We start from the raw sequence: 15674 nt of genomic DNA on the forward strand, positions 1-15674 counted from the left end.
GAGGTTTTCAGTCTTGTAATTGGGTGTCCACACTTGTTTAGTAAAGTATTTTCTTATCAGGACCTCCTAATGTTGTTTGTAAATAAATAAAATGTTGGCTTGCCTTGGTGTGTGAAGTGAGGAAGGAAGTGAGTTGATAAAGGAAGGGTCCATTTCCTTACTAAAATGAAGTTGCTTTCTGCTTGTACATGAGCTGCACCATCAGATGATTGTGGTTGTAAAACCAAACAGGGAAGATTGTTCTTGGGTGGGTGGTGGGAGGATTGTGGTGAAAAAATCCAATCATCTATCCTCATGTCTTGCATTTCAATTTTGCAGGGCACTCCCATTCAGGGTCTTTTTAAGTTCAATGCAATCATCACCACATTTGAAATGATTTTAGCCGACTGTCCTGAGTTACGAAAAATCCAGTGGAGTTGTGTGGTCATCGACGAGGCACACCGACTGAAGAACAGGAACTGCAAACTGCTGGAGGGTCTCAAACTCATGGCACTGGTGAGGATGCAGATAATCTTCTTAGCCCTAAAAATGATGAGTGGGTTGAAGAACATAAACGGAGGCCATTCAACCCCTACCATTCAGTTGGATCATGGCTGATCTGTATTTTCCTGGGATGAGAGGCTTGTCCTATGAGAGGAGGCTTGTCCTATGAGGAGGGGCAGCATGGTGGCACAGTGGTTAGCACTGCTGCCTCACAGCGCCAGGGACCTGTGTTCGATTCCTGGCTTGGGTTACTGTCTATGTGGAGTTTGCATGTTCTTCCCGTGTATGCGTGGGTTTCCTTCGGGTGCTCCGGGTTCCTCCCACAGTCTGAAAGATGTGCTGGTGAGGAGCACTGACCTGAACAGGCGCCGGAGTGTGGCAACTAGGGGAATTTCACAGTGATTTCATTGCAGTGTTAATGTAAGCCTTACTTGTGACTAATAAATAAACCTGTTGTTTGATTTTGAACAGTGGCAGATGATCTCATCTCTGCCATAAAGTTCTTGAAGGTCTTGACAGGGTAGATGTAGAAGAGATTGTTTTCCCTGGCTGGAAAGTCTAGAAAAGTGGTTATAGTCTATGGGGTTGGCGGAGAGTAATCCCATGACTATAACCCCTAAGGACGGAGGTGAAAAAAAATTACTTCATTGAGTGTCTTTGGAATTTTCTACCTCAGAGAATACTCAATCGATGAGTATATTCAACGTTGAGATCAAAAGATCTTTGGATGCTAAAAGATTCAGAGAATATGGGGAAAGAGCTCGATAAAGGGAGAGACCGGGGTTGGGGAGGGGTGCGGGGGGGAAGTGTGGGGTGCTGATTTCAAATCCTGCCACAGCAGATGGTGGAATTTGAACCCATCTGGAAGGAAATCTGCCACCCTTACCTGATCTGGCCTACATGTAACTCCAGAGCCAAAGCAATGTGGTTAACTCTCAACTGCCCTCCAAGGGCAACTAGGGATGGGCAATAAACGCTGGCCAACCAGCAATGCTCATGTCAAATAAATTTTAAAAATTGCAATGATTTTGCCCTCAAACCTGCTCTAATTAGATTTATTTAATCCATTTAGATTTTGTACTTGAGCACATAACCTAGGCTGACATTCCAGTGCAGTCTTGAGATGGTGCTACATCGCCAGGGCACCATCCTTAGCCTGTTCTGGTGCTTCAGTCGCTATTGGAAGAGTTGTTGTCCTGAGCAACATTCCTCCCTTAGCAAGTAATACTAAAAGTACTTCATCTCCTCACTGTCAGAGCAACTTTCAGTAGGCCAATTGGTTTCAATGTTTTTGTATTGCCAAAAACACACAATCATAGAATCCTTACAGTGCAGAAGGAGGCCATTCGGCCCATCAAGCCTGCACTGATAACAGCCCAAGCCATGTCCCCATAACCCTATGTCTTTATACTGCTAATCCCCTGACACTAAGGGGCAATTTAGCATGGCCAATCAATCTAACTTGCACGTCTTTGGACTGTGGGAGGAAACCCATACAGACATGGTGAGAACGTACAAACTCTACACAGGCAGTCACCCAAGGCCGGGCTTTGTGAGTGGAAAATCATGTCTCACGAATTTGATTGAGTTTTTTGAAGGGGTAACCAAGAAAGTAGATGAGGGCAGTGCAGTTGATGTTGTCTACATGGACTTTAGCAAGGCCTTTGACAAGGTACCGCATGGTAGGTTGTTGCAGAAGGTTAAATCTCACGGGATCCAGGGTGAGGGTATCTAAATGGATACAAAATTGGCTTCTTGACAGAAGCCAGAGGGTGGTTGCCGCGGGTTGTTTTTCAAACTGGAGGCCTGTGACCAGCGGTGTGCCTCAGGGATCAGTGCTGGGTCCACTGTTATTTGTCATTTATATTAATGATTTGGATGAGAATATAGGAAGCATGGTTAGTAAGTTTGCAGATGACACCAAGATTGGTGGCATAGTGGACAGTGAAGAAAGTTATCTCCAATTGCAGCGGGATCTTGATCAATTGGGCCAGCGGGCTGACGAATGGCAGATGGAGTTTAATTTAGATTGGTGGATTGAACCAGGGCAGGACTTAGTTAATGGAAGGGCGTTGGGGAGAGTTACAAAACAAAGAGATCCGGGGGTACATGTTCATAGCTCCTTGAAAGTGGAGTCACAGGTGGACAGAGTGGTGAAGAAGGCATTCGGCATGCTTGGTTTCATTGGTCAGAACATTGAATACAGGAGATGGGACGTCTTGTTAAAGTTGTACAAAACATTGGTAAGGCCACACTTGGAATACTGTGTGCAATTCTGGTCGCCCTATTCCAGAAAGGATATTATTAAACTAGAAAGAGTGCAGAAAAGATTTACTAGGATGCTACCGGGACTTGATGGATTGAGTTATGAGGAGAGGCTGGATAGACTGGGACTTTTTTCTCTGGAGCGTAGGAGGTTGAGGGGTGATCTTATAGAGGTCTATAAAATAATGAGGGGCACAGATCAACTAGATAGTCAATATCTTTTCCCAAAGGTAGGGGAGTCTAAAACTCGAGGGCATAGGTTTAAGGTGAGAGGGGAGAGATACAAAAGTGTCCAGAGGGGCAATTTTTTCACACAGAGGGTGGGGAGTGTCTGGAACAAGCTGCCAGAGGTAGTAGTAGAGGCGGGTACAATTTTGTCTTTTAAAAAGCATTTAGATAGTTACATGGGTAAGATGGGTATAGAGGGATATGTGCCAAATGCGGGCAATTGGGATTAGCTTAGGGGTTTTAAAAAAGAAAGAGCGGCATGGACAAGTTGGGCCGAAGGGCCTGTTTCCATGCTGTAAACCTCTCTGACTCTATAATTGAACCCGGGTCCCTGGCGCTGTGAGGCACAGTAAGAAGTCTCACAACACCAGGTTAAAGTCCAACAGGTTTATTTGGTAGCACAAGCTTTCGGAGCGCCGCTGCTCCTTCAGGTGAGTGAAGAGTTGTGTTCGCACACAGGGTATATATAGACACAAACTCAGTTTACAAGATAATGGTTGGAATGCGAGTCTTTACAGGTAATCAAGTCTTTACAGGTACAAACAATGCGAGTGGAGAGAGGTTTAAGCACAGGTTGAAGAGATGTGTGTTGTCTCAAGCCAGGACTTGCCCAGGCAAGTCGTGGGGGTAACAGATAGTGTGACATGAACCCAAGATCCCGGTTGAGGCCGTCGCCATGTGTGCAGAACTTGGCTATCAGTCTTTGCTCGGCGATTCTGCTGTGAGGTAGCAGTGCTCACCACCGTGCCACATAATTGACCATTTTGCTTACTGCAGCTTGTGGATGTTAAAGCAAAACCTGTTTAGAAGTAGGTTTTAAGGAACCTTTTAAAGTTGAAGTGAGAGAGAGAGATAGGGAGATCTAGGGATAAAATTCCAGAGCTTCGAGCGTGTTGGAGGCACAGCAGCTAATAGTGGAAAAATTAACATAAAGGATGCACAAGAGGCCAGAGTTAGAGGAGCACTTTGGGTTATAGGGCTAGAAGAGTGAGAGAGGGACAAAGCTATAAAGGGATTGGAAAAGAAGGATGAAAATTTTAAAAGGCATTCCTAACTGGGAGCTAATGTAGGCCAGTGAGCACAGGATGATGGGTGAATGGGATGTGGTGTGAGGTGCGATACCGCGAACAGAATTTTGGCTGGCCTCCAGTTTATGGAGAGTGAGAGATTGGGGCTGACCTGGAGGAGTTGAGTCTGGAGATAACAAAAGCCTGGATGAGGTGAAGAATAACTATTTCTCTACTTTAGTCACCGCACTTAGAAATAGTAAGAAGATTTGCTGAGAAACAGTTTGAAAAAAGCGATTCTATTCTGAACAGCAGAGGATGTGCAATGGTGCCTCGAGATTTCATCTCTGCCCAATGAACAGAAAACCTAATCCCTTACTTACAGCAAAGATTGTGAGAGACATCCGGGGGGAGATGGGCTGAGTGGGCAGACAATTCGGGGGCAGAGGGAAGAGAGTTCCGTTTCTTTTGCACTTTATAAATGAATGGTTTCTGGTCCTGCCAGATTTTTTGTCAGTTTGTTGCAGTGCAATGTAAGGCTGCCGACTGGCTGAATTTATAAGTTTTAAGCTTCAGGCCTCAAATTTGTATCAAATTTCTTGAAAAGAGAAATCATTCACATAATTGAAAAGAAAGCAGAGATTTGCGATTCACTGTTGTGCCTCAGGAATGTTCTCTGACCTGATAAGCAATTGACATGTACTTTCTCTCTCCCCTCCCTCGCCCGCACACAATTCCTCCCTCCTCTCTTTGCCTTGCTCCCTTACCCTCCTGCATTCTTCTACTTCCTTCCCCTCGTTCCCTCTTTCCCGGTCCCTCTGCTCTCCCCTCTCTCCCCCCCCTTTCCCTCCTCTCTCTCACCCTTTCCCTCCCCTCTCTCCACTCCTCCACTTCCCCTTTCTCCCTCTCCCTCTTTCTGCCCCCCTCTCGCTCCCCTCTTTCTGCCCCCCTCTCGCTCCCCTCTTTCTGCCCCCCTCTCGCTCCCCTCTTTCTGCCCCCCTCTCGCTCCCCTCTTTCTGCCCCCCTCTCGCTCCCCTCTTTCTGCCCCCCTCTCGCTCCCCTCTTTCTGCCCCCCTCTCGCTCCCCTCTTTCTGCCCCCCTCTCGCTCCCCTCTTTCTGCCCCCCTCTCGCTCCCCTCTTTCTGCCCCCCTCTCGCTCCCCTCTTTCTGCCCCCCTCTCGCTCCCCTCTTTCTGCCCCCCTCTCGCTCCCCTCTTTCTGCCCCCCTCTCGCTCCCCTCTTTCTGCCCCCCTCTCGCTCCCCTCTTTCTGCCCCCCTCTCGCTCCCCTCTTTCTGCCCCCCTCTCGCTCCCCTCTTTCTGCCCCCCTCTCGCTCCCCTCTTTCTGCCCCCCTCTCGCTCCCCTCTTTCTGCCCCCCTCTCGCTCCCCTCTTTCTGCCCCCCTCTCGCTCCCCTCTTTCTGCCCCCCTCTCGCTCCCCTCTTTCTGCCCCCCTCTCGCTCCCCTCTTTCTGCCCCCCTCTCGCTCCCCTCTTTCTGCCCCCCTCTCGCTCCCCTCCCTGCCCCCCTCTCGCTCCCCTCCCTGCCCCCCTCTCGCTCCCCTCCCTGCCCCCCTCTCGCTCCCCTCCCTGCCCCCCTCTCGCTCCCCTCCCTGCCCCCCTCTCGCTCCCCTCCCTGCCCCCCTCTCGCTCCCCTCCCTGCCCCCCTCTCGCTCCCCTCCCTGCCCCCCTCTCGCTCCCCTCCCTGCCCCCCTCTCGCTCCCCTCCCTGCCCCCCTCTCGCTCCCCTCCCTGCCCCCCTCTCGCTCCCCTCCCTGCCCCCCTCTCGCTCCCCTCCCTGCCCCCCTCTCGCTCCCCTCCCTGCCCCCCTCTCGCTCCCCTCCCTGCCCCCCTCTCGCTCCCCTCCCTGCCCCCCTCTCGCTCCCCTCCCTGCCCCCTCTCGCTCCCCTCCCTGCCCCCCTCTCGCTCCCCTCCCTGCCCCCCTCTCGCTCCCCTCCCTGCCCCCCTCTCGCTCCCCTCCCTGCCCCCCTCTCGCTCCCCTCCCTGCCCCCCTCTCTGTCCTTCCTCCCGCCACACCACATTCAGGAACACAAAGTACTTTTGACTGGAACCCCTTTGCAGAATACAGTGGAGGAACTCTTCAGTTTGTTAAATTTCCTCGAGCCTGTTCACTTTCCGTCTGAGTCCACCTTCATGGAGGAGTTTGGAGACCTGAAGACTGATGAGCAGGTATGTGAGATGTGTTTTGGTTATTGTTCACCATTATTCTCCTCGGAGAAGCACAGGAACAAGAATATTTGCCTCAGCCCCCTGCTATTTTGTTGGAAGAGTGCTGCTCTGTTTCTGAAACTGATCTTCTTGCCTTATTTCTGTCACCTTCAATCCTCTGACACAACAAAAATCAATCAATCTTGTTGAAATTTTCAATTGACCCCAGCCTTAACAGCTTTCTGTGGAGAGTTCCAGAGTTCCTCTACTATTTGTGTGAAGAAGGACTTCCTAACATCACCCCTGAGTGACCTATTAATGTTCATCGTATCCCCTGCTGATGCAAGATGGCTGCTGATGCTTCTCTGCACTTGACCTCACATGGATTGAAAACCATTGGCTGGATGCATCGACAGCAAATGCAGCCTGGTCAAAACCGTTGGAAAAATACCACACATCTCCATGATTGTTGTTAGCAAAACCGCGCATCTTACAGACAGTATAAGAGAAAACAATGAATTGCGTTTAGTTTATATTTTAAAAAAACAGGCAGTGGAGAGAAGAGCAAAATATTTCTGGTATTCATAGAGTCCCTACAGTGCAGAAGGAGGCCATTCGGCCCATCGAGCCTGCACCGACAACAATCCCACCCAGGCTCTATCCCCATAACACCATGTATTTGCCCTGCTAATCCCTCTGACAATAAGGGGCAATTTTGCATGGTCAATCAACCTAAGCTACACATCTTTGGAGTGTGGGAGGAAACCCACGCAGACACGGGGAGAACGTGCAAACTCCACACAAGGTCGGATGAATGAGCTGCCGGATCAATACAACATAGAGGTTGGGGGAATGAGTAAAATTCTGATCTAACTCCTATATCTACCATGGTAGAGAAATAAAAAAAAACAAAATGCTGGAAATACTCAGGTTAGGCAGCATACATGGAGAGAAACAGAGTTTACGGTTCAGGTCGACATTCTTTAATCTGAACTGAGGAAAGGTAGAAGTGTAATAGGTTTTAAGCAAATTAATTAACTCAAATTTCACGAGCTTCTTTAGGCATAACTGCTAAAAATCTGTGCTGGCTCTTTGATTGGCTTATATTTGCCTAAATATTAAGACGCTCTGTCCTTAATAACTACATTCTAATAATTTCCTCAAGTAAATGGGCATTATTAGAGTTTGGTTAGGTCCTTGTAATGAGTGATTGGACTGGAACTGCTCCTCTGAGGCAGACGCTGTAATCTAAATTGTGAACCAGGGCAATCTGCAGTTCTCCAGCTGTTGATTGACAAACAAACTCATTTAGTATGAGCTGAAAGATCTCTCAGGCCTAGAGACTAGTTTTCCTTTAACAGCATTGTCCTGGTTGGGCAGATAGTAGGAGCCTTGTGCGTATGAGTAAGCTGCATGGCTTTCAGCTGACTAAACTTTAGCAGTGCTGTGTGCACACCTGAAAGCTCTAACACTTGATATTTACCAACCTGTCGCCCAGTTCTTTGACTTTACATCATTTAAGCTGTCACTGCAATACTGAGGGAGGTGTTTTCTTCGAATGGGATTGTTAACTGAGGCGCTGCTTGAATTCTCAGGTCAATTTAAAAGATCCCATCGCTCAATTCAAAGAAGAACAAAAATTCTCTCAACATCCATGCCAACAACACCAGAGTATCTCTGTGCAACTTAAGGGACCAAGCTGATTTGTCTGCTTTAATTGAGAACATAAATGCTTTGAGATGTTTTGGAAAAATTATTTAGTGTCTCAAGCCCCTAGTCAGCTTGGTATTGTAAACAAAGTTGCATCGCTCATTGCAATGATAAAGAACTTGGCTTCTGGTTTAATTGAAAATTTTGTGCTGATGGCACATCTCAGAGTGTTAGATGGCTGTTCCGAGTTCTTATCCATGCTCTTTTGTGTTAGTGCAGATCCAAAATGCGAGATGCTAAGTTCAGTATGTTTGCATGCATCTTGACAATCAAATGATTCTGGTAATGATCTCTCTCCTTTCCTTTTCCTCCAAAGTATTGAATACATTGATTTACATCTTGTTCCTCCTATGTTGAAATCAAGATTTATTGCACATTCTATCTCCTGTTTTTCCCAGTATCTCCTTTTTTCAGACAACCTGCAGGCTTTGAAAATCCAACCATTGCTGTTAATTGGTCATTCCTTCCTGGCTTTGTGTACTGCCTGTTTTCTCTTTGACCTTTACTGTTTCCTGTGCCATGGATTTCAGTCCTTCACGTGGGGTTCTCAGTTGTTTTTGTTGTTAATGTTTGAAATTGCTTTCAATTTCTTCAGTGTAAGTGTCAAATGCTTCTTTGGGATCACATCAATTTGGTGCTCACCCCTTGGCCCAAGCAGTTTACTGTTGACTGAGTCATTAACGAGTCATTTCCCTGTGATAGGTGAAGAAGCTGCAGGCAGTGCTCAAACCCATGATGCTGCGAAGACTGAAGGATGATGTTGAAAAAAACCTGGCTCCGAAAGAGGAGACCATTATTGAGGTGGAACTAACCAACATCCAGAAAAAGTACTACAGGGCTATTTTGGAGAGGAATTTCTCCTTCTTAGCTAAAGGGGCTAACCAGGCCAACATGCCAAACCTGCTGAATACCATGATGGAACTGAGAAAGTGCTGTAACCATCCCTACCTGATCAATGGTAAGTCCAGTGTATCACACTCAATTTGTAGTAATAATACATCTCGTCCACGTCTCCTCCATATCCTTGCTCTTCTCTCTCTCCATAACCTCCATATAATCAAGGATTTGGGCATAAGGTGGGAAAATGGAGCTGAGGATTATCAAATCAGTTGTGATCTCATGGAATGTTGAAGCAGACCTCAATTGGCCGAATGGCCTATTTCTGCTCCTACGTCTTATGGTCCAACAAGCTCTCAACCTTCTGAGATCTCATGCTTTTCCAATTCTGGTCTCTTAATGTATCCCTGATTTTCATTGCTCCATCGTTGGTGGCCGTGCCTTCTGATGCCTAGGCCCAAGAGTATTGATGGTGTCTAAATGAATGATATCTATCCAAGTCCAAATGCTGTGTGATTTGGAGATGTTATAATCCCATTACATTCCTTCTCCGAAATTCTCTCCCTAACCCCCACTACTTTGCTGTGCTCCTTTATGATGCTTCTTAAAGCTTACCTATTTGACCAAGCCTTTAGTCAGAATCTCATTATTTAATCAGATTTTATTTGATAATGCCTCTATGGAAATACCTTAGGATGCTTTACGACATTTAGAAATTGTTTTCAATTTCTAGTGCTAACCTGTATTCAGAATGTCATGTGGAAAGTATCTGTGTCATGGCACTAAAAAACTCAAGCCTTGGTGTTCAGAGGTGCAGAGCTACTAGGTTGGGGTGAATAGGAAAAGTGGTGTTATTCCCAGTCTGTGTGTCTATCTGGTCCGGAAATGGCCCACCCCTAGTAAGTAAATAGCTAAAATAACATTTTGCACATATATGTGGTCCATAACTCTTGCTTGATATGTTTCGCCAACATTCAGAAATGATTTTGGGAAGTGAGGAGTGGTCATTGCTGATGTCTCAGTGGCTCAATACACTGTGCATTGCATAGCTGAGCAATACAAAGTAGAAGACTCTAGGTTCAATTCCGAAAAGCTGTACTGTCTCCATATCTCCAACAAGGGTAGGGAATGGTTTTAGCTCTCGTGTGCTAGTGTGAGTGTTTGATGTCAGGCGACATTAGGATCTGGCCCAGCTGTGATGTTCACTGATCAAACACTCTGCCAACATTCATTGTCCACATGAACAATGGTCACTTGGTTGATGGTTAAGGAGAGATTTTATCGAGGTGTTCAAATCATGAGCAGAAATTATTTCCTGTTGTTAACCAGAGGACACAGTTTTAAGGTGATTGGCACAAGAACCAGAGGGAAGGTGGTGAGAATATTTCTCATGGGGGAGACAGTGGCCTAGTGGTATTATCACTAAACTATTAATCCAGAAACTCAGCCATTGCTCTGGGGACCCGAGTTTGGATCCTGCCATGGCAGATAGTGGAATTTGAATTCAGTAAAAAAATATTTGGAATTCAGAATCTACTGATGACCATGAAACCATTGTCGATTGTCAGAAAAATCCATCTGGTTCACTAATGTCCTTTAGGGAAAGAAATCTGCCGTCCTTACCTGGTCTGGCCTACTTGTGACTCCAGACCCACAGCAATGTGGTTGAATCAGAGAAACCCTACAGTACAGAAAGAGGCCATTTGGCCCATCGAGTCTGCACCGACCACAATCCCACCCACTGACTCTCAACTGCCCTCTGAACAAGGGCAACTAGGGATGGGCAATAACTGCTGGCCAGCCAGCGACATTCAGGTCCCACGAATGAATTTTTAAAAAATGCAAGTTTTGATGATCTGGAAAGTGCTCTCTGAAAGAGCAATGGAAGCAAATTCCATAATAACTTCCAGAAGAGAATTGAATAATACTTGAAAAGGAACCGGTTGCAGGCTGTAGGGAAAGAGAAGGAAAGTCAGACAAATTGAATAGATCTTTCAAAGAGCTAGCACTGGTATGATTGGCTGAATGGCCTCCTGTGCTGTGTGGTTATAAGTTCGAGGAACTCTGTAAAGTGATGCTTGTAGGAGAGGAGGATACTGGTTATGGGGGAAATGGGATAAAGAGAAGAGTCTTAAGTAGAGTATGCAGATATGGATACCTTTAACATGAGACAGAACTGAACAATTCCGTGGGAGTAAGGTATTTCATTCGAATTTGAATTTTGATTCCTGGTAGGTGCTGAGGAGAAAATCCTGGATGAATTCCGTGAAGTGCACAATCCTGATGCCCCTGATTTTCAGCTGCAGGCCATGATTCAGGCAGCGGGTAAATTGGTGCTAATCGATAAACTCTTACCCAAGCTGATTGCTGGTGGACACAAGGTGCTGATTTTCTCCCAGATGGTACGCTGCCTGGATATTCTCGAAGATTACCTCATCCACAGACGGTGAGACCCTGCTATATCCTGGGCCCAAACCACCACCTCTGTTATGCGCATTGCTCAGTCATCAAAAACATGACCGCCATGAAGAATTATTCGGAATGGCTGGTGATCTATGTTGTAATTTAGTCGTTATTGTTAATTTTATGAAAATTAAAAGTGTACTCCAACCTATTCAGATGTTGTGATTGTAGCTCCCTTGCTTGCCTAGTGGCTAAAGGCATTAACCCATACGGATTGGCTTTAATCCCTCATTTTGCTGGTGTTTGACTTCATTGGAGTCAGCATTTGAACCTCCCTGGGTTAGGGGAAGAGTAAAAATTAGCCATTGTCTATTCCCGATGCTGGCCAGTCATTCCCACTGAATACCGGATGGTATATTGACCCAGCAATGATAAAGAAATAATATCTGACTAAGTCAGAATGGTGTGTGACTTTTAAGTGGTGTGCTTCCATTACCTTGCTGCTCTTGATAGTAGGAGCTATTGAAGCAAGCTTTGCAAGCTATTGTAGTGCATCCTGATGGGATACTTGAAGCAGATTTATCACTAAGTGAACTGAATATTTACTTGAAAATGAAATATTTGCAGGATTATGGGGAAGAGCAAGGGAGTGGGATTGGCTAGCTTTTTCAAACAGCAGATAAAATGGGCCAAATTATTTCAGTCTGTATTGTAAGATTCCACAAAGTACAGACTCGTTAGTTTAAATATTCAACCATAGTCTACTCTTAAATGTTTTAGATACACCTATGAGCGCATTGATGGCAGGGTAAGGGGGAACCTGAGACAGGCTGCAATCGACCGCTTTTCCAAACCAGACTCCGACCGCTTTGTGTTTCTGCTCTGCACAAGAGCAGGAGGCCTTGGTATCAACCTTACTGCGGCAGACACTTGTATCATCTTCGACTCGGATTGGAACCCACAGAATGACCTGCAGGTGAGTCTCTCAGTAAGCTACACGAGGGAAGTTCCTCCACTGGGACTAGTGCTAATTGATCCGCCCTGAGAGCTATACAGACCCTGCACTCCTCTTCCCTCACTAATCCTCTTCGCTGAGCCTTTGTTGAAATTCAGTGTGGTGTAGCCTCTGGGATAGTTGTGGCCTGTGAAATCCTTTGGGGATTTCCAATAGATTTGCTTGCCAAAAACACATTCAGTTAGTCGACAAAGGAGAAATACTAATTGATGATTCTTTAATTCATAAAAGTAAAAGAAATAATGAGGCTAATTATAAAGAAGGATGAAAAGTTACGATATGGACTTGTTTAGGAGAACAAGGCAAGTTGTTGGTATTACTATTTTGCATGCTTAAAATCTGAAATAAAAACAGAAAATGCTTGAAATACTCAGCAGATCTGACAGCATCTATGTGGAGAGAAACAGAGCTAACGTTTCAGGTTAGTGAGCTTTCATCGGAACTCAAAGTTAAGAGTTTTAGTAGGTTTTAAGCAAGGGTCAGTGAAATGTGGAGGAGGCTGGGGAAATAAAAGGAAAGATCTGTGATGGGGTGAAAGACAGGAGAAATTAATGACAAATTCCCAACATTGGAGTCAAACCTGCTGACATTTCTCAGAAAAGAATTTCTTCTCTTCAACCAGTTATATAATCTTTCTGACAAGCTGTTGCGCTGTTTGGTGCACCAGTTTCTACCGCTCATCATTACTCCCCTTTACCTTGCACTATCAAACCTTATCATTTAATCTCTCCTGCTTTTGCCCTATTACACACTTTCCCTTTTATTCTTCATCCCTTTTCACTAATTGTTGTGAATGGAGTGAGAGGCAGGTAAGGAGTAGTACCTGACTGGTGTGAAGCAGGGAGCAGCGTTTGTATCGTGACTGATATAAATCTACCCAGACAAACAGCAAAATGTGGTGGACTTGTATATGAAAGAGAGACTCTGGATGGAGGGATGGCGGAGGGAAGGAGACTGGAGGGCAGGCGGAGGGAGGGAGATGGGATGGAGGGAACGCAATGTGATAAAACAGTTGCCGAGCCAGAGTTGCCTGTCAGAAAGATTACTGTAACTGGTTGAAGAGAAGAAATTATTTTCTGAGAGCTGTGTGTGTTTCTTTGGGGAGGTGGGGGTGCCTTTAGTTTGATGCTGGATTCGGCCTTGCTGCTGTATGAAAGTATTAATTTTCTACCGGACAAAGTCCCGCATAAGAGATTATCATGCAAGATTAAAGCGCATGGGATTGGTGGAAGTGCATTGAGATGGATAGAAAACTGGTTGGCAGAGAGGAAACAAAGAGTAAGAATTAACGGGTGCTTTTCAAATTGGCAGGCAGTAACTAGTGGGGTGCCACAGGGATCGGTGCTGGGACCCCCAATATTCACAATATATATTAATGGTTTGGATGAGGGAACAAAATGCAACATCTCAAAGTTTGCAGATGATACCAAGTTGGGTGGGAGGGTGAACTGTGACGAGGATGCAGAGATCCTTCAGAATGATCTGGACAGGTTGGGTGAGTGGGCTAATCAATGGCAGATGCAGTATAATTTGGATGAATGTGAGGTTATTCACTTTGGAAGCAAAAACAAGAAGGCAGATTACTACCGGAATGGTTGTAAGTTGGGAGAGGGGAGTGTGCAGCGGGACCTGGGTGTCCTTGTGCACCAGTCACTGAAGGTAAGCATGCAGATGCAGCAGGCGGTAAAGAAGGCAAATGGCGTGTTGGCCTTCATTGCGAGAGGTTTCAAGTACAGGAGCAGGGATGTGTTGTTGCAATTATACAGGGCCTTGGTGAGGCCACACCTAGAGTATTGTGTGCAGTTTTGGTCTCCTTTTCAGAGGAAGGATGTTCTTGCTCTCAAGGGAGTGCAGCGAAGGTTTACCAGGCTGATTCTGGGGATGGCGGGACTGAGGTATGAGGAGAGATTGACGAGGTTAGGATTGTTTTCGCTGGAGTTCAGACGAATGAGAGGGGATCTCATAGAGACTTATAAAATTCTAACAGGACTAGACAGGGTAGATGCAGAGAGGATGTTCCCGATGGTGGGGGGAGTCCAGAACCAGAGGTCACAATCTGAGGATTCAGACTAGACCTTTTAGGACGGAGGTGGAGAGACATTTCTTTACCCAGAGTGGTGAGCCTGTGGAATTCATTACCACAGGAAGTAGTTGATGCCAAAACATTGACCGTATTCAAGAGACGGCTGGATATAGCACTTGGGGCAAATGGGATCAAAGGTTATGGGGAGAAAGCAGGATTAGGCTATTGAGTTGAATGATCAGCCATGATCGTGATGAATGGTGGAGCAGGCTCGAAGGGCCAAATGGCCTCTTCCTGCTCCTATCTTCCATGTTTCTATGTTTGCAGAGGACCTAGTTACGACCTCTGTAGAGACCACTCATTTTTTTTAAAAAAGATTCAAAGTTCCAGTTATTTGCTGAAAGAATGATCCTAAAATATTTCATGTTTTAAAACTTTGGCTGTTACAGATGACTAAAAGCACTGTTGACTGAACCCTATTTTCTTTTTGTAGGCAGCTTATATTTAAACTACAGAAAATGACATTCCTCTTGTACATTTATCACCCATCGCACTCTCTATGGAATGAAACCTTTTAGCAAATAATCCACAGTTGCACCCAGCTTCCAAAGGGTTCCTGTATCCCAGCTTCACCAAGTAATAACTTTGAGGCTCTTTCCTCAAAGTTTTTGGAGAGTTTCTCAAATCCATCGCCAGTAGTAAAGCTTGTTGCTATAATTCTTCTGTCACCTGCCTGTCCCAAACTACAACAGTTTTACACACCCCATGATTGTAACAACGTTAAACGGAATAGTGTTCCTGGACAGGCAGTGAACGAAGCTAAGAAAGATCAGAGGATGGCCCAACCATTGTGTTGCTTGGTATATTGAAGAATTTGCCTCGTGGTATTTGATAATCTTGAGTCTTTAAGAGATTGCCTCTATCTGAACAGCTTCAGTCCTTCTCTTTGTTTCCAGGCTCAGGCCCGATGTCACCGGATAGGACAGAATAAAGCAGTTCAAGTGTATCGCCTAATAACTCGCAACTCGTATGAGCGAGAAATGTTTGACAAAGCCAGTCTCAAGCTGGGCCTCGACAGAGCTGTACTGCAAGCAATGAATCGCAAAGGAAACACTAATGGGGTAACCTGTCTTGCCACTGAAATCTCACCTTGTTTTGGAATGCATGTGTTTGCTAAAGTGGGATCATGGTGCTGAAATTACAGTTCAAGGGCCCTGTGTCCCAGGTCATATACAGTGCAAGTTAAAGTTCCCTTTACACTGTCCCCATCAAACACTCCCAGGACAGGTACAGCATGGGGTTAGATACAGAGTGAAGCTCCCGCTACACTGTCCCCATCAAACACTCCCAGGACAGGTGGCACAGTGGTTAGCACTGCTGCCTCACAGAACCAGAGACCAATTCCAACCTCGGGTCACTGTGTGGAGTTTGCACATTCTCCCCGTGTCTGTGTGGGCTTTCTCTGGGTGCTCCAGTTTCCTCCCACAGTCTAACGATGTGCAGGTTAGGTTGATTGGCCACGCTAAATTGATCCTTAGTGTT

The 15674-nt window shown here is 45.9% G+C and overlaps 1 protein-coding gene across 3 annotated transcripts in view; it reads left to right on the top strand.

The window, feature by feature from the left end:
- Window positions 1–15674, top strand: part of chd6 (chromodomain helicase DNA binding protein 6) — a 204392-nt gene that overhangs the window by 127163 nt on the left and 61555 nt on the right. For all 3 annotated transcript variants that reach the window (XM_078236970.1, XM_078236969.1, XM_078236971.1), the window contains 6 exons: window positions 319–495; window positions 6022–6165; window positions 8557–8812; window positions 10927–11137; window positions 11875–12070; window positions 15089–15253. In XM_078236970.1, the coding sequence (XP_078093096.1) occupies window positions 319–495; window positions 6022–6165; window positions 8557–8812; window positions 10927–11137; window positions 11875–12070; window positions 15089–15253 (1149 nt within the window). The remainder of the gene's footprint in view (window positions 1–318; window positions 496–6021; window positions 6166–8556; window positions 8813–10926; window positions 11138–11874; window positions 12071–15088; window positions 15254–15674) is intronic.

Source organism: Mustelus asterias, chromosome 20, assembly GCF_964213995.1.
Source record: "Mustelus asterias chromosome 20, sMusAst1.hap1.1, whole genome shotgun sequence".
In the NCBI taxonomy this organism is placed as follows: Eukaryota; Metazoa; Chordata; class Chondrichthyes; order Carcharhiniformes; family Triakidae; genus Mustelus; species Mustelus asterias.